General features: G+C 38.4%; 4 protein-coding genes and 1 pseudogene across 5 annotated transcripts; 2 read left to right on the plus strand and 3 right to left on the minus strand.

Annotated features, from left to right (window-relative positions):
- Nucleotides 1-6481: 6481 nt before the first annotated feature.
- On the minus strand, nucleotides 6482-6994 carry LOC121745768. Its single transcript, XM_042139723.1, has one exon. The coding sequence runs from the start codon at nucleotides 6992-6994 to the stop codon at nucleotides 6482-6484; it is 513 nt and encodes a 170-aa protein (XP_041995657.1).
- A 10615-nt stretch (nucleotides 6995-17609) lies between these two features.
- LOC121742996 (wall-associated receptor kinase-like 9) lies at nucleotides 17610-20881 on the plus strand. Its single transcript, XM_042136160.1, has 4 exons — nucleotides 17610-18148; nucleotides 18582-18956; nucleotides 19378-19545; nucleotides 19628-20881. The coding sequence occupies exons 1-4, from the start codon at nucleotides 17737-17739 to the stop codon at nucleotides 20776-20778; spliced, it is 2106 nt and encodes a 701-aa protein (XP_041992094.1). The 5' UTR covers nucleotides 17610-17736; the 3' UTR covers nucleotides 20779-20881.
- Nucleotides 20882-20946: 65 nt separating this feature from the next.
- LOC121742997 lies at nucleotides 20947-21976 on the minus strand. Of its 2 annotated transcripts, none has more exons than XM_042136163.1 (3): nucleotides 21770-21976; nucleotides 21632-21694; nucleotides 20947-21198 (listed from the first exon to the last, which is right to left on the minus strand). In XM_042136163.1, the coding sequence occupies exons 1-3, from the start codon at nucleotides 21839-21841 to the stop codon at nucleotides 20977-20979; spliced, it is 357 nt and encodes a 118-aa protein (XP_041992097.1). In that variant the 5' UTR covers nucleotides 21842-21976; the 3' UTR covers nucleotides 20947-20976. The 2 variants fall into 2 exon arrangements, with proteins under 2 accessions (XP_041992097.1, XP_041992095.1); XM_042136161.1 differs by having other exon boundaries at nucleotides 20947-21204.
- Nucleotides 21977-22868: 892 nt separating this feature from the next.
- On the plus strand, nucleotides 22869-26824 carry LOC121745769 (annotated as a pseudogene).
- Nucleotides 26825-26925: 101 nt separating this feature from the next.
- LOC121745770 lies at nucleotides 26926-27411 on the minus strand. Its single transcript, XM_042139725.1, has one exon. The coding sequence runs from the start codon at nucleotides 27409-27411 to the stop codon at nucleotides 26926-26928; it is 486 nt and encodes a 161-aa protein (XP_041995659.1).
- Between the last annotated feature and the right edge of the window lie 495 nt (nucleotides 27412-27906).

Genomic DNA, 27906 nt, shown 5'->3' on the forward strand with positions numbered 1-27906 from the left:
TATGTGGTTAAATGCCTTAGACGATCCGGAAGATGTGGCTAATATCAGTTGGGGTAGTGCTGCTTTAGCATACCTGTATCATTATTTGTGCGAGGCTTCTGTAGGCAGACAGATAAGAGATGTGGGTGGACCTATGGTTCTCTTGCAGCTGTGGGCCTGGGAAAGAATGCCTACATTGAGGCCAGCCTTCTTGATATCGCCTATGCACACGCCGTATACCCCGTGCGGAGCCAAGTAATGTTTTTGTTTAAATTAACTCACATAATTATGTGTTTTGTTGATAACTTTTGACATTAATATTATGTATAGGTGGCACGGAGTTACTGAAATTGGAAATGCTCCCCGACATTCAGTAGCTCATTATCGTGATCAGTTATCACTGATCCGTCCTGGCCAGGTGAAATTTATTTGTGTTGTCTTAATTAATGAATTTACTTACTATAGTATGAAATTAATTGTGTTTTTATTTTATTTGTTTGTAGTTTCTGTGGACACCCTATGCAGACTGTATCCTCCCTGAGTACTGCATTGATTCGACTGCATCCTACTTGTGCGATACTTATTTGGTGTGCTGGTCATTTGTCGAGGCACACGAGGCTGAACGCGTTTCCCGACAATTTAACCGCTACCAGCGTATTCCTCAGTACTGTGATAGGATGCTACATAGCTCCGGCCATTTGAGTAAAAGTCATCGCCGTGGGAGGAAGGGCGCTGATTGGGCTAAGGTACAAAAGTTCTTCATTGATGAATGGGACTTGCGCCACGACAGGTTCCAAGCAACTTTTGACCACGCAACGGCGACAATGGATGGTCGCATTAATCCGGGCTATATGGCGTGGTACAATAGGATCACCGTGTCGTACCTAGTTCAACCTGGGACACAGTCAACTGAAGGGATGAACGAGGCAGCCTCTTCTAATTTATTGACGGTATGTGATGTTTTTGTATATAAAAATGTCTTTAGTTTAAAGTTTGTATTGCTCCACGTGGTATGATGTCATTTGTATTTTTGTTATCTAGGTTGAGACCCTTCAGGGGATATGGCATTTGACCTCTGAGCATGACACAGACCCTCGGTTACGGCAGATTCGAGAAATGGCTGCTTCGGCACTTCGTGCGATGAACCATGCTGATGCGATGGAGTATCCATCTTCTCAATGGAAAAATGTGGTCGTGCCGCCACGCCCACCAACGTCTCTTCGTCATGGACTGCCGGGTGTCCGGACGGGTGGGCACAGGATTACACGACAGCATAGGTTGGCGCAGCAGCAGCAACCGCAACATGAGTATGCGGTACCAGAGCCTTTGAGTCCGGAGTACGATCCCCCAGGATGGTCTCAGTTGAGTGGTGCAAGCATTGAGCCCTCGCAATGGGGAGCACGCGCGTCATGTGATTCATTCTTTGGCGGTGTGTCTGATTGGGATGCATCTCAACAAGGACGTGATACGTACTTTCAGAATTATCAATTTATGGATCCTGTGGGGGAAGAAGAGGGTCACGAAGAAGAGGGTCCGGAAGAAGAGGGTCCGGAAGAAGAGGGCGGGGAAGAAGAGGGCGGGGAGGAACATGACGAAGTAATATTCCGACCACCGACCGCGGGATCCTCACGATCATCAAGTACGATTGGGCGGGCTATGCAGAATGTATTCAGGGGCTTTTCAACAAGGAAGAACAAAGGGAAGGCTCCGACAAAGTTCACGCCTCCATCTAGATAGATTTCGGTCATATGCTGGTATTTGTGTCTATTAAAACAGGTTGTGGTCGTAAGTTGATTTTTGAACATTTTTTATGTGATGAAAAATAGGATAAAGCTCCATGTTTTCTATGGTGGAATGAACAGTATTATGATTTTGATAAACAAATATAAACGAATACCAACATATGACCGAGCGAAGTATTATGATTTTGATAAAACAGTATTTTGATTTTGATATAAAATTCGGTTACAAATATAAACAAATACCAAATATAAACCGTATTATGATTTTGATTAAAAATTTTGAAACATAAAATCGCCCGACCGGACGCGTTTTAGGAACGTAAAATCGCCCGACCGGATGAAGTTTCTGGACTCAACAGTGCTTAACGACATTGCTTTGGTGACGCATAACTATTATGCGTCGTTACTTGGTGACGCATAACACTTATGCGTCGTTCTTTGGTGACGCATAAGTCTTATGCGTCGTTCATTGGTGACGCATAATGCTTATGCGTCACCAGGTGAATTTCGTTTCGCCCTGTTAAGTCCAGAAACATTTCGTTTCACATTTTTGAACATTTTTTCCGGGTTGTATGTGGATTTTTGAAACATTTTTGCCGGGTTGTATGTGGATTTTTGAAACATTTTTGTCGGGTTGAAACATGTTACAAAATTTTTAGTCCAGACATAATAAAACACATCATAACTGTCGACAACATCTCACAAATGTTGATACATACATAACATCTCAAATACACAACACAAATGCAAATGGCTACCATGACTTTACTGAACGGCACCGGCTGAGCAATTTCTTCGATCATGCCCCTCTATCCCGCAATTTCTGCAACGGCGGGGAGCTCTCGGTTCATCTTCCTCCTGGACATCCATTTGATTAAGTATCCTCCTTCTTCTAACTCGGCCACGCGTTCTAGGAATCAACTGCTGAGGGGTGATGCACAATTTCCATGAAGGTGCAACCCAATACTCTTCATGTCTTGGTGCATCAAATGAAACTTCACTATAGTACTGTGATCTCCATGTACCTAGGTAGTACTTCTCATCTATGAGGTCAATCATAACATGACCTCTGTCTCTAGCAACCGCACAAGCATGCGAACAAGGGATTCTCCACATCTGCCACTTACCACTACTGCAACTCGATTCCAAATACCTGACTATTTGAACATTGTTGCCTTTGACACTCCTTGTACGATTCTTCCTCGAGTTCGGACATGGTACTTCCCTATATCTCGGTCAATGACAGTGATGTAATGTTTTCGCCCCTTTGAGTCATTCTTAGCAAGTCTGTCCCTCGCCCATGGGGTTAATTCACGTTCGGTGTGTTCTATTGTTGTCTTCTTCTCCACCCACCATTTTACCGTCCTCCAAAATGTCAAATCAACCAACGCTCTAATCGGCAACTCTCTCACACCCCTCAAGACGTTATTGTAGTACTCTGACATGTTTGTGGTGGCCACCCCCCACCTAAGTCCACCATCGTAGCACAGTGACCAACATTCTTTTGTAATCCTATTCAGCATTCGAACTGCACCACTGTTGACATCATATAGTGCTCGACGTCTTCTGGCAAATTTACGTTCCTGAGAACTGACCCCCAACTTCCATATAATGGCCTTCACATTGGGGCCCTTGTGCTTCTTCAACACATTTGCCCTCACATGAAGCAAACAAAATTTGTGGTGTATCTGCGGGGCCCTAGTCATGATTTCAGACTCCATTGCATTCAAGAGTCCTTTATGCCTATCTGATATAATGCACACCTCCCTCTCGTATTTCACTACATGAGTTCTGACATGATCCAAAAACCACGACCAACTGTCATTGGTTTCTTCATCCACCACAGCATATGCAATAGGCAAGCATGTCTTGTTAGCATCAAAACCACAAGCAACAAGCAACTTACCTTTAAATCTTCCTCGGAGGTGAGTCCCGTCCACTGTTAACACCGGTGCGGCCTTCTGGAACGCATGTATTGCAGGCCCAAATGCCCAGAAAACATAGTTGAACACCATTGTACGCCTCTGACTCAACAGATCGTTATGCTTCCACTCAACAATTGTGCCCATATTCTGTGACTGGAGTTCAAACATGTAGCTTGGCAACTGCCTAAACGATTCCTCCCATCCACCGTATACAAACTCTATAGCCTTTCTCTTTGCATACCACGCCTTCTTATAACTGATTAACACACCAAATCTGTCTTGAATATCAACTATTATTGAGAAGACCTTGAAATCGGCACATTGTCGCACATGATGTCGAATCAACAGAGCTATCATTGGGGATGAAAAGTTAGCATGATCTCTATTAGCACGATGGCCTATACAGGTATGTCGATTCTTCCTCTTCCTAACTTCCCACATATCGTCATGCGACCTTTGTGTAACTGAAACCTCCCACTTACATTCCCTCGCCTTTTCAGCGTCGGTGGTGCTGATGATGTCTGCCCCTGTTACTGTCGTTCCTGCTGGAAATTTGCATACAGCATGCCACCTTCTTAATTTGCTCTCGACAACCTTAAACTGTTTTTCATTCCACAAACTCCACATAGTTATAGCAGTCTTCACGTGTAGCTTGGAATCAAATTTTGTTCCCAACACAATCCGATGCTGCTCATTCTCATTCCAATACAAAAGGTTGTGTTCATTACCACCCACATCATCTGATACTCCAGAAGGACGACTTGGTAATTCACGAAAGAATCTAAACCCAATAGGATTGTATTCCGGAAGTGGTTGTTCACCTTGCATAACAGGTTTACATGGTACTATCTCATCATCAGAACTAGCACCGACATTATCAGCACCATCACCATCACTGAGATCGGGGTCTGGCTCTGTCTCTGTCTCGGATAGTGGCCTTGGCTCATCAAGATCATCTGCATCATCTACCTCATCATTCAATCCAACACCAACATCAGCAACATCTACAACATCTCTCTGCTCATTCATTTGGTCCACCCTCGCAGATGATCCAATACCACAGTCAAAACTCATTTGTTCAAACCTCGCAGATGCTCCAATACCATAATCAACAACTGGTGGGATTTCTGCACTCCTCACCGGTGAATACTCAACAAATAATTCAATACACCCACTTGAATTTTGATCATTGTTGAACATAAACATTACACTATCATCATTGCGAATCACAGAACATGTATAACTCATACCGGAACCATAGACTATACATTGTCTCCATAATAATTCAATTGTGTGTTGGTTTATATCTATTCCCATCGCATCACAGATCATTGCTACCAACTCATAATAGGAAACACCTGAATTTAATATGATGGAGCTCCTCGCACGAGGTGGGTCATAACCAATACCCATATGTGGTAGTTGAACTACTCTACCACCCCAATACAAACTCACAAATACTTGCATGATTTCTGCATCAAAAACATATAAAACAACGACAATTATGGACATTTTCCTACAAGCCCTAATTTGTATAAATTGGGTAAAACTAACAAATGAAAGCACAATAAACATGAATAATGATAAATGTAGCTAAATTGATGAACAAATTATCGGATCTTATGGAGAAATCGCCGGAAATCGCCTGAAAATGCCGGAAATCGCCGAGAGAGGAAATGAAAGTGTGTGAAGGTGCGTGCTGTGATCTGCGTCTGCCTGGAGGGAGTTAAAAGCCGTCTTAACGACGCATAACCATTGTGCGTCGTTCAAGATCGACGCACAACCCTTATGCGTCGTTAAGCGACGCATAATCCTTGTGCGTCTTTAATTAACGACGCATAAGGGTTGTGCGTTTCATTAAGAACGACGCACAACCATTATGCGTCAATCTCTCAATTAGAATGAATCTATTCTCCTTCATTAAATTAGAATTCCATTAGTTTCTTAGCACAAAAGAAGAAAGAGCTCCAAATCTGATTTACTAACATGATTACTAGAACTAGTAGAAGTCATGCAAACAGAATTATTAACAAAAGAAACATCTAGATTCAACCTAAACATGCCACAAAGATAACCAAAGCCAATAAAAGTACCATGCCTTGACAGAATATATTTATCACTTTCTAAAACTTGTTTGTAACCACAATTTTTTAATACAATACCAAACACCAAGTTTTTACGAATACCAGGTACATATACAACATTCTTTAACACTAAAGAGTTTCCGGAAGTAAACACTAGGCTAACTGTTCCTAATCCTTTGATTGGTTCAGTTGCAACGTTTCCCATTTTTAACGAAGATCCATCTTCAATTGGTTTGAAATCTTTGAACCATTGACGATCCTTGCACACATGACACATTGCACCCGAATCAACCCACCACGAGAGATCATCATCCTGCACATAAAGTGCTTCAGAAATTATTGATGCATAATAATTTTCAACCGAATGATCATTAGGTACAGAAACGAACCTGATTGTTTTCCCGGATCCTTGGATCCACTTGTACCAGGTACGTTCTTTCCTTTACTTCCACCTTTTCCAGACTTGCAGTCCCTTTTGAAGTGCCCAGATTTACCGCACTTCCAACACATCAGTTTAGGCTTCTTATCCCTAGCCTTACTGTAGTTTCCCTTGAAACGATCTTTTCTCTTTCCCAGCCTTGGAGGATTCACCATCTTCCACCATGTTCACAGAAGAACCAACCATTGTTTTTCCATTACCGACAGAGCCCTTTTCCATATCACGTATGGACTGTTCGATTTGGAAGTTATTTCCAAGTTCGACCAGATTCAACTCCTCCTTCTTATGTTTCAGATTGTTTTTAAAATCTTTCTAGGAGGGAGGCAGTTTATCGATAATGCTAGAGACAGAAATGGATTCATCCATTTTCATATCATATTGGGAAAACTGTCCCAATATCCTCAACAATTCGTTGTATTGTTCCATGACAGGCCTCGAATCAACCATTTTATAGTTAATAAAATTACCAACAAGAAATTTCTTGCTAGAGGCATCTTCTACCATATATTTGGCTTCGAGGGAATCCCACAACTCTTTAGTAGACTCTACGTTTTGATATACATCAAAAAGGGAATCAGACATACCGTTTAAGATGTGACCACAGCATATGTAGTCGTCGTTCTCCCACTTCATCCGCCTCCTCGTCTGTTCCAGAGTTTCATTATCAACAGCCTCGGGCATGGGAGTACTCAGAACATACACAACCTTCAGACCCGTTAACATGAAATGCATCTTCTTCTGCCAGCGTCTGAAATCCTGGCCAGCAAACTTGTCCAACTTCGCAAAACCTTTCGTTGCTTCCTTCGTTGTTTCCTTGTTCGACATTTTCAGAAAATTGATTTGATCTTTGTTAGGGAGTTTAAACAAAAACGTGAACAATTTGGATATCCTGAAAGGCGTGAAACACTTTCAGATCAAATCAATTTGGCGGTTCTACCAATATTTGACCGGATACAATTCAGGTTTTGAAGATATTCATACGTTGATTCTGTAATCTTCTTCGAACCGAAAATTGATCAATAAGAAGAGGTTAAAACGAAACTTTGTGTCTCTTCACGAAGAGTTGCGTCTCTTCGTTTTGGGTAACCGAATTTAACCGATTTTTAAAGGGTTTCTAAAATTGCAAATTAGTCATTCGACTATCAGAAAAAAGAAATTCGGTTGAATTTTCTGTACAGCTCGACCCCAGCCAGGGGCTCTGCCCCTTAGACCCCGCTACTCGGGGGCGTTGCCCCCGAACCTCCGTCTAGTCATAACGAATTCAAATAAGTGTACACTCCGCACTTCCAACATATTTGATGTCTCATTATAATCACGTTGATCAATCAAGTTAATCCAATTACACTAAAATATTCAACACATACCCCATTTTCAATAACTCAACACAGATCCAATCTGATGACCCAAACATAAATTATCGATCCACAATATTCCCACTGGATTGGAGGATTAGTGCATGAAAGAGCAGATTTGTGTCAGGTGTCGCGTCAAGCAAAGGATGTATCCTACTGATCAGGATGGAAGTCCCAGCTAAGCCTGAACCTGGTATCAATAATTCATCAACCCACTTCTACTGACTAGTATAGTAGACGTAAGGGTCGAATCCCACAGAGATGAATGCGCTTTGATAATTGTGGTGATATTCTGGAAGGGTTGTTTAACTACCATGCTTTGGGTCGAGATTCTAACTAGACTGGAAATTAATGTGGTACTCTACTGACTAGGAGGTGTGAGAGATGATTGATAAGCAGCTGTGTACGTGAGAATAGGGGACATTATGTTTCAGAAATTATGTGGGAGGTACGGGGTTACTATAAAAGGTTAAACGGAATATCAGAGAAAAAGTGGTAGTTAGGTGACTTGACTGACAGATCTGTAGGGTACCAGCAGAAAAGGTAGAGAGAAGTAAAGGACAAAAGCATAAAGTAACTAAAAAGCAAAAGTGGTCTCAAACTTAGATGTGGATGTTATCTTCTTCAACAAGAATTAGATCAAATCAACAAAACCAGAATTGTAGATAAGAAATGCAGATTAACAACTTTGAAAACACAGATCTAACAAATTAAACTCCAATTCAAAAGATTAAACTAACGAAACTGACATTACGCTTACTGGGTGACATGCAAGGTGGCAGAAGTCTCTTAAACTAGGCTTTCACACTTAACCATTTCAGATCTAGAATCTAACAACAAAATAAACTCATGAACTCAGATCTATCAATTCGGAAATGAAAAGATGCTTGCAATACCTTGAAATTACCGAAGCAGTTAGATCTAAGCTATCTAGGCAAAAAGAAACAGAATCAAACAGGAACCGATGCACAGAAACAACTTCATAGCATAAAAACGTTCGGATCTTAACCACAGTACTTCAAAGTCAGAAAGTATTGAAAACGCAACAGATCCAATCGTAAGAAAACAAAGTGCGATTAACTAAGAAAGCAAGTAAAGATTGTTTTGTCACTCCGGGCGATGAAACTGTTAACACTACGAAACACGCTGACTGGAACGAGAGGATGTGGAACTCCGGCGAGCTGATGAGCTTCAGGTGACCATGGTTGTGGCGAGGAACGAGAATATGAAGGATAATGCTGAAGGATTGATCTACCGAAGAGAGATTTCTAACTAAGCGTAGGAGTTGATGAACTAATTGATGATGATTCTCTCTCCAAGTGGCTTCCTTTTATAGGGAGGCCTCCCTTGATTTTTAGGGTAGAGTCTCTTCATGAAATGACTCTTTTGCCCCTTGCTTGCAGCTGATTTTCCCAGCTATCCTTCTTCTCCATCTCGAGCCTTTTTGGCATGCATCCTGGTCAGTATTGCACCCTACTGACGACCTTTTCACCTAAATTATCCGAACATTCCTATACTGGCTAGAACACTTTCCCTGCACAATTTAGCAACTGTTTTGCAGATATATTCTAATTATGCACATTATATTGACCAGTAACCAAGGCCTAGAATACGACTTATCAGTGCACTGAATTGCAAAGAAGCGCGAAAGAATCCGACTGATTATGTGTGTCAAAATAATACCGTCTACATTGATTTTGATGATACAGTTAGAGGCTACCTCTGCAACTGCTCCAAAGGATACCAAGGTCATCCTTAAGTTAGCCCAGGATGCAAAGGTTACCTACTTTTAACTTTCTTTTCGTTTCTCGTCTATTAAAAAAAATTCGATTTGCTTCAAACGCTAAGCAACTGACATTTTACATGTTTTATGAGAAGATATTGATGAATGCGCTGATAGTACAACTAATGAATGCGTTCCAACGTCAATTTGCGTCAATGATCCTGGCTCTTATCACTGCTCGTGCCCCAGTGATGGGAGGAAAGATGGCACCAGTTGCATTCAGCTGCCACCATCCAACACCAAGACCATAATCTTGGCAGGTAACAAAGTTTTGATGTTTTCATTGTAATATTGTTGGCTCAAAATTACTTGTGCATTATCATATAGAATTCGTATTATGGTGCACAGACAATGTAAATAAGTGTATAGAACATTTTCAATTTCATCTATTCAATTCAATAAGTTTGATCTAAATAAAAAATTAAATAGCATATAAGGTTGACTTGCTTCATTATATGTACATGTTTGCAATCAATTTCTGAGTCTAGTAATTGTTATATACAGGGATGGGCTCTGGATTAGGATTTCTTCTTCTCCTCAAAATGTTATTTTGGTTGATTAAAGTGTTGAAAAGAGAAGGGAAAGAGTGCTTCAGCAGAAATTTTTCAATCAAAATGGTGGTCTTCTCTTGCAGCTACAAACAAGTGGAAGCACACTTGGAAAGACAAATCTTTTCACTGCAAAAGAGTTGGAGGTAGCTACTGATGACTTTAACGAAAACCGAATCCTTGGACATGGAGGTCAGGGAATTGTCTATAAAGGTATGTTATCGGATGGTAAAATTGTGGCAGTGAAAAAATCAAGTTGGTTGAAGAGAATGAATTGAAACCGTTCATAAACGAGGTTGTTATATTGTCACAATTAAATCAGAAGAATGTGGTTAGATTGTTGGGGTGTTGTTTGGAGACCGAAGTTCCTTTGCTTGTGTATGAATTCATGCCAAATGGTAACCTTTATGATCTCATACAGATCCAAATAATGAATTTCCTTTTCCATGGAACATGCGTTTGAAAATCGCAGCAGATATTACCGGTTCACTGGTCTATTTACACTCTGCATCTTCTGTGTCAATCTATCACACAGATATCAAGTCAAGTAATCTCCTTCTGGACTAGAAATATGTTGTCAAAGTGTCGGACTTTGGGACTTCGAAGCCCATTTCTGCAAATCAAACTCACTTAACTACTCTGTTTAAAGGGACGTTTGGATATTTAGATCCAGAGTATTTTCATTTGAGTAAATTCACTGAAAAAAGCGACGTTTATGGTTTTGGAGTGGTTCTTGTCGAGCTTCTTACGGGGCAAATGCCAATTTCTATTGATGAACAAGAGGAGGAAAGAAGCCTAGCTACTCGGTTTCGTACAAGCATGATGAGAAACTGGTTGGACACGATTTTGGATCCTCAAATTTTAGAGCAAGGAAGAAATGAAGAGGTGATTTTAGTGGCGAGGATTGCAGAAAAATGTTTTGAGTTTGAAGGAAAACTGAGACCAAGTATGAAAGAAGTTGCTACCGAATTGGAAAGTTATAGGATGTCTCAAAGGTCTGTTACGGTTGAAGATGACTCTGGAGATGTGAGAGTTGAAAATGGCTGGGAAGAGATGGTGAGAAGCTTTGAAGACGTACGTACCTGCAACGATTTCAGACAACCGAGTACAGATTGCCCGGTAGATAGTGTAGGCAATACATCATACATACCCCTTAAAATCAAGTGTGTTTGTAGTAGAGATTGTATGTAGTACACTTAAATTAGTGTCCATCTCCAACTTCTCTACCGTTTGTTTTTGTGAACATGAATGAGTTATACTTAAGAGTTGTTATATTTGGAGTGTAGAATGATTTTGCTCTTATTTTCTGTTGTCTATTTACAATCTACAATCAACCCGGAGCGAATAATCGTATAACAAAAATAGATTAAATTATCTACATAATTACGGGGAGTTTATTGTGTTTACTAAATAAATCATTCCCTATAAAATTTAGGCAAAACACATCCCCAAGTCCTTATATTTTCATGGTTTACTTCAATAGGTCCTTGTACATTTTTTTTCGTTTTAGTAAGTCCTTTTACTTTTATATTCGATATATTCCAATCTTTATTTGACGGAACCGTTAACTTTTCCGTTATAAAATAATACATCATATGTTAATTATTTAAATATATTCCACCTAATATCTTAGTTGGAAAATATTAACATAACATAAATATAAAAAAAAAATTTAAAAAACTAAAGAATTCTAAATCGTTAAAAGAAATTTGTTGTTTGATTATTTGAAGTTCGAATATTAATATTGGAACCAAATACTATAAATTAATATTCAAACTTCAAATAATCAAACAACAAATTTCTTTTAAGGGTTTGGAATTCTTTAGTTTATTTTATTTTTTTATCTTTTTTTTTAATTTTATGTTATGTTCATATTTTCCAACTAGGATATTAGGTGGAATATATTCAAATAATTAATATATGATCCGTCAAATAAGGATTGGAATATATCGAATATAAAAGTATAAGGACTTACTAAAACGAAAAAATTATATAAGGATCTATTGAAATAAACAATCAAAGTACAAGAACTTAAGGATGTGTTTTGCCTAAAATTTATTTCCTGATATCTGGCAATAGATTGCTGACACTGTTAGGGTACGTACATGCAAGAAAGCATGTTATATGTTCCTTGCATTTGTATTTTTCATAATTTATGGAGAAAAATTTATTTATCACATAATTTATCATTTATTATTATTTACAATTAATGGAATTAATAGAAATAATAAATAATAGAATGAAAAATATTTATATTGTTACGTACAGAAAATCTTTTAGATTATCAAATGATTGAAAATTGATAATGGCGGACGTGAGATTGGAATTAATGGTGAGTAATTAGATTATCAAAAAGGAAATTGAATACTGGAGAGGGAATTAAATAAAATAGAGAAAATTAAAGATTAGATTCAAAGTCACCAGTCGTCTATCATGCTTTTAGGGATGTCAATCCAACCCGAAATCAATAGGTCGGCTCGAATAATCTGGTAAAATTAGTGGGCAAGGGCTGTAATTTTGTAACCCGAATGCAAAACGGGCTAAATGGGTTAGCCTGAATGGGTTGGCGGGTTAAACGGGTTGGCCCGACGGGTTGTAACTTTTAATTAAAAATTATTAAATTTAGGATTTTTTTATTTTTGAATTTCATGTGACGCAATTTTAGTCTTCTTCAATCTTTATTCTATAATTTTCCACTCGATCTCACACTATTAACTTTCAAGTTCCACATCGACTCATTATTCCATCGTCCCATCATCTGTCATTACTGTCTTACCACCACCAAAGTCAATCAAGACAAAATTAAGAACTAATCCATCAAAAATCTCATTATACAATTATTTTTTTAATAATGATTCATGTAAGATATGAATTTTAATTTTCATTAATATTTACTTATGAACAATGCCAAAATAATGACAAGAAGATAAGCTCTAATTCAAATTGATTGATTTAATTTTAATTTATCTTTGTCTATGTTGTAGTTGATCGAGATGAAAGGCTTTTCTCCAACTATATTGAAGAATACTATGAAAATTTGAAGATTTCATATGATTCGAAAACTAAGAAGAAAAAAATATCCAAAATTTAAAATTATTTTATAGAGAAAAATTTTGATACAAAAGATTATTTTTGAAAGTTTTTAGGCCCGAATAGCCTAATGGGTTAGCCCGAACCCAGCGGGTTAGGTTAGGGTTAAAATTTTATGACCCGAAAAATTCATAACCTAAATAGTCTGGCAACCCGAACGGATTAGCCCGATTGACATCCCTACTTGCTCTCATCAATTCTTTTAAGTATTAAAAAGTGGGCAAATAATTTTTTATATGACACGAAAACTCTACATAATTATGCATATAATTAATGATTTTGAGTCAAGCTCTATTGGATTTGTGTCCTTATTATGTTAATCCCTTACAAACCCTATAATTTGGTTAAGTTCGAGTGACCTATTAAAAAATAAAACTTATAACCTTAAATTATTTTTATTTTTTTTCAAAAAAAATTATTTTTGTTTTATTCTATAGATTTGTGTAAATCAAGTTTTTATCGTGTAAATCAGGTTTAAAATGAGATTTAGTCGTGTAATATTAAGTTTAATTATGTAAATCAGATTCAGGTCGTTATTATATTGTTATAGTGTCGTGTCAACCCGTAGTATATTGTGTTGTATACGGGTTGGATTCAGGTTTAAAGGTAGCAAGTCATGTGTGTGCTCTGGTTGAGAATTTCAGTAACAGATCGGATTCATGCCAGATCTTATTGGATTAGGTCGATATTACGTTCAGTGGCAGATTCAATATTTTTTTATTTGGGGTACGATTCGAAGCTTCAAAATTTGACCAATTGTTTTTATTTTTTTCTCACTCAAAATCTAATTTTATTTTTATTACTCCATCCGTCCCACTCAAGATGTCCACGTTCTTGAGTAGCATGAGATTTTAGGAGGAGTTGTTACGTGGTTGAATATTTTAATGAGGAAAAAGGCGAGAGGAATTTATTTCTAAATATTGAAAGTGGACATTTTGAGTTGGAGAAATTGAAAAGGAAATATGGACATCTTAAGTGAGATGTGGGATGGAGAAAGTATTAAAAACATTATATAGATGTGCATTTGAGTAAAATCAGAAAGATAAAAGCTAATTATATATTACGACGAAACAACATGCATTAGAAAAGGATTAAAATCTATTAAAATATTTTTAAAAAAAACTAAAATAATAAAGATATAAAAAAAGCGTCCAATTTTTTGAAAAAAATACAAAAAAAAAATGTGTGTGAATTGTGTTGGTTTTAAATCCAATAAATATTAAAAAAAACTAAAAAGACAAAAATGTATCCATATAATTGAAAATTAGAAAAATATATATATATGCATTATATAGGTTTCCCTTTCTGAATGCATTTAAGAATATTTAAAACGACAAAAAGTAAAAATATAAAAAATGGCAAGATTTGAAGATACAAAAACTTATAGAATATGACGATGGCGTTTGTGATCAGTCTCACACCTAGGCGTCCAGTGTGACAGACCGAGAAATATTCCACTCGACCGACTACAAAAGTTGGCTAGGGGTCAGTTGTATCTTTTGTTCTCGTGTAGATCCGCCACTAATTACGTTTGCTTCGTAACAACTCAACACATCCAATTTGTGACCCCTACTTAAAATCAACTATGTATCCTAACTTTGTATAGTCAACCTAACTAACACTCCCTCCGTCCCGTAAGTTTTGTCACACTTTGACCATGCACGGGGTTTAAAAATGTAATGATAAGTGAGTTGAAAAAGTTAGTGAAATGTGAATCATACTTTTATATATATTACTTTTTATTACAAAATGTGAGTGAGAATGAGTTAGTGGAATATATGGTACACTACCAAAAATGGTAAAAATTGAATATGACAAATTTTGTACGATGGACAAAAATGTGGAAATGTGACAAATTTTTAGGGACGAATGGAATAATCGCGAAGCTGTGGCAGGAGTAAGTACAAGAAATTAAAATTGAAGAAAATTGAGGAAAAAGCTGCATTCGAAGCCCTTCTAATTCATGACTGAAAAGCTGCTATGTTGAGTGAATTTAATGCACTTCTTCACAATAAAACATGGATTTTAACAACACTTCCTCCAGGGAAGAATCTTATTGGTTGCACTTGGATTTTTAAGCTTAAATTACATATATCTGGTGCTATTGCAAGATATAAGGCTAGATTGGTTGCTCAGGGTTTCTCTCAACAACCTGGTTTTGATTTCAATGAAACTTTCAGTCCTGTTGTGAAACCTACTACTATCCGAATAATTCTCAGTCTAGCCGTCTCACTTGGTTGGTCAGTCACTCATCTTGATGTGAATAATGCTTTCTTAAATGGCGAGCTCAAAGAAGATATATATATGAAGCAGCCTATGAGTTTTGAACAAGGTGGACCTCATTTGGTATGTAAACTCAACAAGGCTATCTATGGTTTAAAGCAAGCTTCTAGAGCTTGGTTCTTTACGGTGCATTTTGTTCTCATTCGTTTGGGATTCATCCAATAAAAGGTTGATACTTCAATGTTCATCAGACAGAAGGGTGCAGACATTATCTACCTTCTCATCTATGGTGATGATATGCTCATCACTGGCACCTCTCAAGCCTCTATACAAAAAGTCATCTCTCAATTGAATTCATGCTTTTCTTTAAAAGATCTTGGGGAGGTGAGTTTGTTTCTGGGAGTTGAAGTAGTGAAGACCATCAATGGATGCCTTCACCTCTATCAATCTAACTACATCAAAGATCTCTTAAAGAAAACTAACATGACAGGTGCAAAAGGGTGTCCAACTCCAATGATCTCGAGTTCAGAGTTGAGCAAGCATTCTGGGGAACCCATATATGATCCAAAATTTTACAAGAGCATAGTTGGAGCCTTGCAATATGCTGCAATCACTAGGCCGGACATCAACTTTGCTGTGAACAAAGTGAGTCAGTATATGGCAGAACCATTGGACACACATTGGAGGGCAGTTAAAAGGATCTTGAGATATCACTCAGGAACTTTGGATCATGGAATTCAGATTAGGAAATCAACCGGAGACATTTCTGCCTTTTCAGACTCAAATTGGGCATCGGACTTGGATGATAGGAGATCTACTACTGGTGTTTGTGCTTATCATGGAAGAAATCTTGTGTCATGGTGTGTGAAGAAGCAGACTGTGGTTGCTAGATCTAGCACAGAGGCTGAATACAGAAGTCTAGCTCAAGCGGCTGCAGAGGTGAGCTGGCTATCTTCAATGCTTGGTGAGTTGAAGATAAAGAAGAAGTGAAGTCCAGTGATATGGGTAGATAACATGAGTGCTATCGCTTTAGCATCGAACCCAGTGTTTCATGTAAGGACCAAACATATTGAGCTAGATATACATTTTGTTAGAGACAAAGTACTGGGTAAGGAAATTGAGTTGAGACATGTTCCTACGGCTGATCAGGTAGCAGACATTTTCACTAAGCCATTAAGTCATCAATCCTTCGTGAAGCTAAGAGAAAGGTTGGGTGTAGTGTCGTTAGCTTCGCTCGGGTTGAGGGGGTGTGTTAGAAGAGATGATCAGACGCCTAGGCTGGATCAAGCTACTGCTAATCAACTTGATCAAGCTACTGCATGCCGACGCTCACATTGCATGCCGCAACGGGATCAAGCCGCTGCTAACCAAGTTGATCAAGTTGGCACGTGCCGAGTTGATCAACAAGCCGCGATGCCTGATCTCATGTTACCTGACCGCCAAGCTGATCAAGCTGCAATATATTGTCTCAAGCTGATCAAGCTGCAATGCGTTGTGCACGAGCCAAAGCAATCACGAACTCCACGAGAGCTAAAGCTGAGAATGAGACAAAGAAGTGTAAGGGGTGTGCGGCACAAAAGGAGCCAATGATCAACCTCGCACGCGTTGAAACCACGGACAAGCCAGCTAAGATGGAGGACCACATATGTACTTGGCGCGACATGGTGTTGCGCGGTTTAAAGAGGAAACATGTCTTGCAGAGTTTGTTAAAGTAGATTAGTACGATGTTCAGAGTTTGTTAAAGTAGATTAGTACAATGTTTTTAGATCGTTTGAATCGAGTATATATGTATCGCATCTGGTTATATTTGAAGTAATGAAAAATGCCGATTTGAGTTCTCTCTCCAAACATATCTCCAGTATGTGTGTCTGCATAGCTCCCGCAGCTTCTTTTCAATTATATGATGAGGTGTTAAGTTCAAGCCCTCTGTACATCAGTTATAATTTCCTCCTTTCTATAGGAGTTTATTTATAATTTCCTACTTCATATATACAATCCGATCATTCTTAGAAAAAATCTTGTAAAATTTTTAATTTTATCCATGTAACATGCTAGTGCCTAAGCATAAAATAAGCTGAACGGGTCCCTCTCCCACTATATATGTTGACTTATTATATATACACATAAACTTTTGGGAAGCATTTTATGCATGTCCTTTGAGTTGACCAATCACACTGTAATACACAACTATATTAGTCTTATCAAAAGCAATTAGAACACACATTGAACAAACTAAAGGTAATTTAACTTTTATTTTGAATATATAAAATGTTAATTCAACGTGATCATATAAAAAAGAGCATTCCGTCCACTTTTAAGAAGGTGTTGATTAACTTCCTCTTTTAATGCCTACCGCGTTAGACGCAATTAATCAAACACCAAAATTACTATATATACATAACCAATGTTTTCTAATTATTGAAGATTATAACCAACATGCCTCTCCAAGCATTGTCTCTCATCAACTTCATCTTCTTGCTTCTCTCACCATCTCTTGCCACAGCCACTTGCCCCAAAAAATGCGGCAGCTTGCACTTCTCTTACCCGTTCGGAGTCGGGTCGGGCTGCTTCATGGATCCATCATTCAACATCATATGCAAGAAATCAACACCCTACCTCAACATAACTGGTAAAATGCTCGAAATCGTCGAGATACGCCCGACTCAGATACGGGTCAAGTACCCGTATATGTTGGCTGCTACTTGCTACAGTAAGACAGAGGATTACCCGCACAAGGTCATACGTGACAACTACTCCTCGGTCGACTTGATGGATACTCAATACGCCATATCGGATCAGAACTGGCTAACAGCCGTCGGTTGTGATGATATTGTGGCGGCGTTCGGGCAGAACAACGAGATCTTTGCGGGCGGCTGTGTGACGTACTGCCCCACTAAAGACCCGCATGGGCACGGGCTCTGCCCCAATGACGAAAACGGGTATTCGGCCGGCAACGGGTGTTGCCGAACATCCATACCCAAAGGTATGTATTAACTTCTTTCATACTAAGTTTAGTTACAAATTTACTTTATTGTGATGTCTCACTCTAAATGAGACATTTTTTAAAATGGAAACGTTCTTACTGTTTAATTATTCGCAAGTCACAAAACAACTTTGCATAAAATCCAGTGTAGAATAATAAATGCTACGGTTAGAACGAGACAGGGGGAGTTTATTTTATTAATAGGAATGGTTGGGATGAAGAGAATATGAGTGTGATTGAAGAAAATAATCAAAGCTACAATTATAACTTGAAAGAAATTAATTTAGATGAATCAAAGATAACTGAATCAAAAATATAGATTATTTACTTACCTTCGTAATGTAGAATTGAAATCAATATAAAGAGTTTATGTAATGTAGCCATTACGATTTCTGCATTAGTCTTATATTTTCCGTATTCTGTTTACTATCAGGCACGATGTTCTTGGCAACGCAGCTAAGTGACATAGGTGGAAAATGGTTACGCAACAAGTTTTTCCCTTGTAGTTATGCCTTCGTAGAGGAAACGCGAACTTCCAAACAATCTGCATTTTCGTATCCGTTTTCCGACTTGAATAAGTCCAAAAATATCAATGAGTGGGTGCTGAGTACCCAGCAGCCGGTGGTGCGGCTAGACTGGAGGGTTGGGACCCAAAATTGCCATGAAGCTCGACGAAATTCCTCTACTTATGCCTGCAAAGCCAATGCTGACTGTGTCAATCTTGAGTCTAATAGTGATTGGGCGCAAGGATACCTTTGTAGTTGCAAGAAAGGATTTCATGGCAATCCATACCAAAATGGTTGCCAAGGTTAGTAGACTCTTTCTTTTAATATAAACTCCTTATATTATTTTTCATTCATTTTCTTCCTAATTGTAGTCTATAAATATATAATAATGATATGTAGTGTATGACATAGGAGATGCTTCATTTCACATTGATATGTTTAGTTTATAGTGAGAACTTTATCGGTGCGCTAAGGCCTAATACACTATTATCAGTTGACATTGCATAACATATCAGTTACTAATTCCATATCAATTTGTTGTTTCACAAATATCAGTAAAGTTTTCTGATGCCAACTAATATGTTTTGTCATGTGAACTGATATAAATGTATTAGCGAACTGATATAGTTCTCATTTTAACAAACATATCAGTTCTAAAGTGAACTTAACCATTCCGGTATGACATATTATTCTAACACTCCTATATATTTTTTTCGGACCCAGATATTAATGAATGTGATAATATCGAGCTTAGTCCTTGCGATTCAAATGCGATTTGCACGAATACTATTGGGTCTGTCAACTGCTCTTGCCCAAAGGGGTATGCTGGTGATGGATGGAAAAATGATGGCAAAGGTTGCATACCCTCAAACATGATTCATGTCTTCATAGGTAATGTAATTTTAGTACAAGTTTTAGTTTAAATTCTAAGATTATTTACTCTTGCTAAATTGATTAGTGATTTTATGAGTAGGGGTGGGCTCCGGAATAGGATTTCTTCTATTCCTCTCAATGTGTATCCTGGTGCATATATTGTTACGAAAGAGAAGGAATAAAAGGCGTAAGGAGAAATTCTTCAAACGAAATGGCGGTCTTCTCTTACAACAGCAAACAAATGAAGGAACAATTCAAAAGACCAAGCTATTTTCTTCTGAAGAGTTAGAGAAAGCCACAGATAACTTCAATGAAAGTCGGATTCTTGGACAGGGAGGACAAGGCACGGTCTACAAAGGAATGTTGTCCGATGGCAAGATTGTGGCAATCAAGAAATCGAAGCTTCTCAACATGGATCACTTAGAGCAATTCATAAATGAGGTTGTGATACTATCACATGTTAATCATAAGAGTGTGGTCAAATTGTGGGGATGTTGTCTGGAGACCGATGTCCCACTCCTCGTCTATGAGCTAGTGCCTAACGGGACACTCTTCGATCTAATCCAGGATCCCAACACTGAATTCCAAGTTTCATGGAATATGCGTCTGAAAATCGCAACTGATATTGCTGGGGCGCTCGCCTATCTTCACTCTGCGTTGTCCATACCTATCTACCATAGAGACGTCAAGTCTAGTAATATTCTTCTAGGTGAAAAATATACGGTTAAATTGTCTGATTTTGGGATCTCTAGGTCTGTTGGAACGGACCAGACACATTTGACCACATTGGTAAAGGGAACATTTGGATATTTTGATCCAGAATATTTCCAGTCGAGCCAATTTACAGAAAAGAGCGACGTTTACAGTTTCGGAGTAGTTCTTGTCGAACTTTTGACAGGACAGAGGCCGATATCGTTGGATATAAGAGAAGAGGAGAGAAGTTTAGTGATGCGTTTTCTTGAATGTATGGAAGAAAACAATTTATACAAAATTTTAGATGACCAAGTTTTGAAGCATGGCAATGAGGTGGAGTTTACCGCAGTTGCATGGCTTGCGCAAAGATGCTTGAATTTAAAGGGGAGAATGAGACCAACCATGAAAGAGGTAGCAAGAGAGTTGGAGAGTTTGCATATGTTTGTAGAAGATGGGGAAGTTTGTGAAGCCAAGCCCATCATTATTTCGGACAATGAGTATGCATGGACACCTAGTGGTATAAGTGTAGAATCATCATCATCTTTACTTACATTTTAGCTAAGAAAGTGTGCATGCAACTTGAAGTTGATAGAGATATAACTTTCATTTGTTAATTTGTAATGTGCAACGGAGTTGTACTATTTACCTAATGGTAGCTTTTATTGACACTTCCAATTTTCACACTCGATTATACAAGAAAATTTTTGTTATAAAATGATAGAACAATTGAAATGAATAACCAAGTTAATTGATGCCTCAAAAAGGGGCAGAAAGGGGCTCTTTAATATCCCTACATTCCGGTGATGATTCCACTACTAAACATTGGCAATAAGTCTCCATAGAAACAACCTCTTCCCTGAAAACTGCCCCGCTGCGGCCGCGGCCTCTCTCCTCCACCACCTTCTGTGGCTGCAGATTTTCGCCTGAAACTGTCACCACCACTGGCACCTCTTTGATTTCGACCACGTCCTTCAGCCCCTGCAGCTATAGTATTTCGTGAACATAAGAATCACGAAAAATAGTCAAATTCTGGTTTGTCCCATAATTTTTAAAACTGGAATGATAAATCACCAAGTTTCAGAATATTGCAATTATCATCTACGTCATTTTTCAGATGATGCCTGCGATGGCGTGACAACCAGATTTCACAATTATCCCACCATCGTTGAATCATTTCTAGGTAAATCACATGATGTCATTATGTGCCACCGCCGTTTTGTCAACATAGATAAATCTGATTGCCAGATCATTGCAAAAAACGACGTATGGCCTAATTGTGACATTCTAGAACCTGGTGATCAATCATTCCAGTTTTGAAAAGTATGAGACACACCAGAATTTGACTAATTGCGATTCTTTTGGCAATTCGGCCAAAATAACCTTAACTTCAATTTGTATAAAGAAATCAAACCTCAGTAAACATGGTTGATGCTTCATCCGGTTCCTTTGTCTGAACAATGTCAACAGCAATTTCCTATACACAAAAATGATTCATCATAATAAATATGTTAATCACACAAAATGATTCATACTGATGAGAAATACATACTCTGGCGTGATCGAGCTGTCCTTGTTTCAAGGTGCGAGGCTCCAACTCAATTGAACAACAGTAGTTTGCCATATACGAAATACAAATCCAAGATTTCTCATAAAAAGATAGTACTAATAATATAAATTCAGTTGATCATGAGCATCAACTACTTTTTTTGTTAGTACAGATAAGATAAAATATACAGTTAAACCGTTTTATATTCAAAATTTTAAAACTGGGAAGTCACGGATTATTCACCTAGTGCCTCTAGCTTTTGAACAACTTTTTTTTCACTTTCTCAGATCAATGTGGTGTTTCACGAGAGAGAAATAAATACTCCCATATTTAATTGTGATTGGTTGGGCGATGGAGTGGGATTATTGCCTAATAAACATAAATATACAGCCCAATTTTTATAACTAATGGAATAATGTGATGCGCACTCAGTAACGAAAATGGTTTATTTTTAATACTTCATCCAATTTTTTCCGTCGATCCATAATTAATTTGACACTTTTATTTTATACTCAATTCAGTCTCTAAAATATATAAATTATTTTTTTATTAGTTTATCTCTGAAAAATATTAACTTTCTAATTTTGAAAAGTGAAAAAACACATTACCCCTACCAATCATTTTATTTACAACTTTTACAATTATACTACACTACTAATGATGTGAAACTCACTCTCCACTAACACTAATTACACTATCTTTTTTCTTCATCTCTCATACTTTGTCAATTATACATTATAACCTGTGCGAACCAAATGTTTATACTTTTCACGGACGGAGGAAGTACTATTTTTTGTAATGGATCTTATATTCCTCTAACTTATCACATTCACACTTTATTATAAAATTAATATATAAAAATAGGTTTCACCTTCTACCAACTTTTAAAACTCATTTTCCATTTCAATTGAATGTTAGTAAAATAATTAATAATGTCATAATACTAGTAATTGTTAACGCTGATGATTAAATATTATTTCTGGCTTTTAAAATTAAAATAATAAAAATATAAGAATATATTTCTCTCTAGTATGTTCATGACACGCCAGAGCAGGTTGAAGCCGTGGAGAGGTTGCATCACGACTGTCCAAAGCCGAGCTCAATGCGGCGTCAGCAGCTGATTTGTGAATGCCCCATCTTATCCAACATCGAGCATAAGCAAATAAAAGTTTGGTTTCAAAATAGAAGGTAAGAAGCTATTGAGTGTAATTCACCAAGCGTAGCATTTAAAAGTCAAGGGAGTAGTGGAGGAATGGTTGTTGAGTTATTTTCTTGATTGAGGAAGGAGGAGTATATATGTCTTTATCATGCTATGTGAGCCCGTTTACCTTGTGGTGCGTGTTTGTGGGTGGCTTATGAAGGTTCATTTACTTTTTGTATTTTCTCCAGACTTTTGTCCATTGCAGAAGAAACTTTAGCAGAGTTTCTTTCGAAGGCAACTGGAACTGCTGTTGAGTGGGTCCTAATGCCTGGAACGAAGGTACACTTCATTCTTTATTCTCCAGCTCTATTGCATTATTTATTCTGTCTTGTTGTATGCAAGATTTAATACTATTATTTACACTTCATAGGCCTTCATTTTACCGTGATATGTTATGCATGTGTGCACACAGTCATTGGTTAATTTTATGAAGGCTTAAGGCCTTTTACCCTATTATAAACTTAAGTGTTTATCATTTGAATAACAGTACTTATATCCAGTAGTTCAAGTTGAATATTTTACTACAATAGGAGGGTATAATGTTTGCATGGTCCGGATATTAGCAGTTTTGACCTATTGAATTTATAATTTTCGAGTAGCCTGGTCCGGATTCCATTGGAACCGTTGCTATTTCTCATGGTTGCACCGGTGTGGCAGCTAGAGCTTGTGGTCTGGTCGGCCTCGAGCCTACCATGGTAAGTTATCTGTTTTCATGTGCTGCCTACTGCCAATGGTGGAACTATTGAACTTTTGTACATGCAGGTAATTATGATTTCAAACACGGTTTTCCTTGGATATTCCTTCTGTATTTCTTCCGGATGGGGCCTTTATAATCAGAAACTTTTAGTTATACACGCCCACAACTTTGGCACCAGGTCGTTATTTTTGGTTGCTGCGCTATACTTCGATCATGGATGATGGTAGAATAGTGGTAGGTGACCATAACTTCTATTTTTTTTATCTCTGCTGGAACCATGCATTCTGAACCAATTTAATGGTTACAATATCGTTGGTTTCGGATTAAAACTTCAGGTTTGTGAAAGATCACTCAGCAACACTCAAAAATGGTCCCAGCATGCCGCCCGTGCAAAACTTTGTCAGGGCAGAGATGTTGCCTGGCGGTTACTTGATCAGACCTTGTGAGGGAGGAGGATCGATCATTCACATCGTTGATCACTTGAATTTGGAGGTAACTAAATGTATCTGCCACGTCTACACTGTTCCTTGTGGATTATTCTGATACGTAGACGAGTTACGCCCCTCTCAAAGATCGCTTTCTTAAATATTTAGCTTATATAAGCATAACATGCAGGTCCAAACAGAAATCACACAAAACTAATTTCATTTGTTCCCCTTTCCATACCAGGCATGGAGCGTACCTGAGGTGCTGCGCTCTCTTTATGAATCTTCGACGGTGCTCGCTCAAAAGACGACCATGGCGGTGAGAATAGAGCAACAATAAGAACTGATAGGCCAACTATCCTTTGTGTCACTAATGTCTTCACTTCTGGTGCTCTTGTTCTCCCACACAGGCTCTTCGTCATCTCAAGCAGATGGCTCAGGACATTCCGCAAACTAATATAAGCAACTGGGGCAGAAGACCAGCAGCTCTGCAAGCACTTGGCAATCGGTTGAGCAGGTCCAACTATTCACAAGACTCTGGTTTTATTTGTATTTGGCTTCTTATGTGTGCAATTTTCCTGATTATCAATCAGGGGATTCAACGAGGCTCTGAATGGATTCAGCGATGAGGGGTGGACCTTGATAGGAAACGACGGCATGGACGATGTTACCATTCTTGTCAGCTCCAATCCAGAAAAACTTATGGGGTTTAATATCCCTTTCACGAATGAGTACAACTCCATTTTCAATGCCGTCTTGTGTGTTCCAAAACTTCTATGCTTTTACAGGTACTTCACTTAAAAGCTTGATCTTCTTGTCCTGCCCCAATAATTCTTTTAGCAAATTATAACAATTGATTCTATTGCATTCATTATTATTTTGTCGGAATCAAGTCTCTGATTAACTCTTTCTTTCTTGTGTGCAGAATGTGCCACCTGCGATACTACTCGGGTTCTTGCGGGAGCATCGGTCAGAATGGGCGGACAACATTGATACCTATGCAGCATCTGCTGCCAAGATTGGTCCGTGTACTTTCTTAGGGACTCGGGTTGGAAATTCCGGTGGTCAAGTCATCCTTCCACTGGCCCAGACTATCGAGCACGAAGAGGCAAGTGCATAGGGTTATCTTCTCAACTCTTGTTGTCTTATCTAACTCTAATTTACTGTAATAGCCTTTGTTGCAATGTTTACATAAGAACATATTGTTTGGTTTTCCAATAGCTTCTGGAGGTAATTAAGATGGAAGGAGTCAGCCACATGCCTGATGAAGCAATGATGGTTAGAGACATCTTCCATTTGCAGGTAGATATTCCCATTGGATTCCTGCCCAGTTACTAGCTGTGATATGTAATGATAGAACAATCTTTCTTGGCTTATTTTTATGTTCAATGTCAAAAACTCACTGGTATAAGTTACTAGCTTCCCTAATCCTTTCCACGTGCTTACTAACTTCATAACACAAGAACTTATTACTACATCTGTTGTGCCATAAACTAATTGATAGCTTGAAAAATGAGAGTGATCTTAAACAGATTCTAGAATGCCAGAATAGTCTTATGTGTAAAAGAGTTCTAGATGGTAAGTCCTGTTTGTACGTATCAAATAGCTGTTCTGCAACGCAAGTTTGTGACATCTGGTCTGCATCTTGAATTTGGCAGCTCTGTGGGGGAATGGATGAAAATGCAGTCGGCACGTGTGCTGAACTTATATTTGCCCCTATTGATGCCGCCTTTGCTGAAGATGCTCTTCTCCTGCCTTCTGGTTTCCGCATAATTCCCCTTGGTTCTGGAAAGGTGAGTGCTCTTTTGTTGCTATTTTCCTTCTGTTTGTTTATTTCCCTTTCTTGTTGCACAACTCGATATTATATTTTGGAGTAACGGGGCTTGATGATAACTCTTTGGAACCATATCTTGTATCGATGATGCTACATGTTCACTTGGTCAGAAGTCTCTTAATAAGGGGTTTGGTATAGCTTTTTAACTGAAAATTCCAAATTCAGAAGCTTTTTTACGGATTCTACGTCTAAACGGCTGCAATATTTCACAGGTAGCATCAAGTCCAAATCGTACTCGACCTTGCATCTGCTCTAGAAACTGGGACTGGAGGCAGTAAACCGTCCAACGACCTTGCTGTCACCAGCAGCACTTCAAGGTCTGTCATGACTATTGCTTTCCAGTTTGCATTCGAAAGCCACATGCAAGAGACTGTTGCATCAATGGCCCGGCATTATGTTCGCAGCATCATATCCTCTGTTCAGAGGGCCGCGTAGCTCTCTCTTCATCGAACACTTAAAGCTGCAAACTTGTGAACATCCACAGGCCGTTCCTGTTTTCACCTTCGCGAACCAGGCTGGTCTTGACATGCTTGAGACGACCTTGGTCGCACTTCAAGATATATGTCTGGAGAAGATATTCGATGATCGTGGTCGTAAAAACCTCGGCTGAGAGACTCCACACATTATGCATCAGGTCAGCCAATATGCAGCAATGCAATTACTACTCTTCCAAACCATTTTAATTTAGTTGAATTATAGTAATGAGTATTTAGTCATTCTTACGAGTATTAGCGGTTTATCTTGGCAATGTAGGGATTTGCGTCTCTTCATAGGCGGTATCTGCTTGTCGAGTATGAGCCGGCCCATCTCGTACGAGAGAGCCATGGTGTGGAAAGTTCTGAATGAAGACGACGGCCCACATTGCCTCTGCTTCATGTTCATCAATTGGTCGTTTGTCTAAACATGCATTCGTTGAAAGTAACTAAATCCAACCCTTTTCCCGAAATTTATTTATACACCAAAAATCACAACACATAATAATACAGCGCGCACACAAAATTTTCAAGAATAAGAGGCACAATTTTGCTGCCTCAAATCCTTATAGAATCTTGTAATAAACTCTTCAGCAGCTTCATCTACGCGATTATCTTCTTCGTCGTTTCTCAACGGAAACGGTGAATCGGTAATCCTCAGCTGCCTCACCATCGGGCTCTGGCCGAAGCCTGGCAGAGCCGGCGAGGCAGTGGCGCTGTGGAACATCTCGACCGCGGCCTTCATTAGCTCTTCCTCGGTGGGGCGGCACTGCTTCTTCCGCTTGTGCGCGGAGGTTTTGGCCCAGCTGAACTCGTATTCTAGGTGGCGGTCGCGGTGGTGGTGGTGGGGCATGAGGCTGTGGATGGCGGCTTTGCCGGCGATCTTGCCACGCTTCATCAGCATGCTGAGATTGGCTAATAGTTTCCCCTTTGAAATGCCTTTTCTCAACATGAAATATAGCACTTTTACTATTTTGAACAACTTCTTGGCTATGATTGGTAGATTTTGCTCCATTTTTCTGGCTGGATTTTTTTTATTTTTGTTTGAAGATGGAGAATGTGTATGGATAGAGAAGAAGATTGTTTGATTTGATGAAATGGAAGCAAATGAAGGTGGTATATATAAAGGGTAGTAAAGTGTACACCCTGCTTTGTAGGTTGTATGAAGTGAGATTTGTTCAATTTGATTAAATAAAACATTCTTCACTTTGCTTTTCAAAATGAGTGTTGTACATATTAATGACCAAACATGGTTTTATTTGAAGGTTATCTAAGTAAATATGTTGATTCGATGTTTAATAGTAAATCACGCATAAATGAAGAATGTAAATAAATACTATTTTAAAATGGGTGTAATTAGTTCGTTACAGCTCCAATATCTCTTTATTGAAAACATTAGTTGCTGTGATTGGTAACTTTGTTGAGAAATATTAATGGTTAATTGGTTACTCCAATCTACCTTGCTTAAAAAGCTGGAAATAAAATTTGAATCGATCTCAACCTATGGAAG

The sequence above is a fragment of the Salvia splendens genome, chromosome 8 (assembly GCF_004379255.2).
Source record: "Salvia splendens isolate huo1 chromosome 8, SspV2, whole genome shotgun sequence".
NCBI classification, from domain to species: Eukaryota; Viridiplantae; Streptophyta; class Magnoliopsida; order Lamiales; family Lamiaceae; genus Salvia; species Salvia splendens.

Bases quoted from the DNA above. Each gene is read 5' to 3' on its own strand.
- LOC121742997 (XM_042136161.1), bottom strand. From the start codon at position 21,841: ATGGCAAACTACTGTTGTTCAATTGAGTTGGAGCCTCGCACCTTGAAA. The intron at 21,695-21,769 runs GTATGTATTTCT...TTTTGTGTATAG, and splicing joins GACAGCTCGATCACGCCAGA to GAAATTGCTGTTGACATTGT. The intron at 21,205-21,631 runs GTTTGATTTCTT...GAAATACTATAG, and splicing joins CATCAACCATGTTTACTGAG to CTGCAGGGGCTGAAGGACGT.
- LOC121745770 (XM_042139725.1), bottom strand. From the start codon at position 27,411: ATGGAGCAAAATCTACCAATCATAGCCAAGAAGTTGTTCAAAATAGTA.
- LOC121742996 (XM_042136160.1), top strand. From the start codon at position 17,737: ATGGATCCATCATTCAACATCATATGCAAGAAATCAACACCCTACCTC. The intron at 18,149-18,581 runs GTATGTATTAAC...GTTTACTATCAG, and splicing joins CCGAACATCCATACCCAAAG to GCACGATGTTCTTGGCAACG. The intron at 19,546-19,627 runs GTAATGTAATTT...TTTTATGAGTAG, and splicing joins CATGATTCATGTCTTCATAG to GGGTGGGCTCCGGAATAGGA.
- LOC121745768 (XM_042139723.1), bottom strand. From the start codon at position 6,994: ATGTCGAACAAGGAAACAACGAAGGAAGCAACGAAAGGTTTTGCGAAG.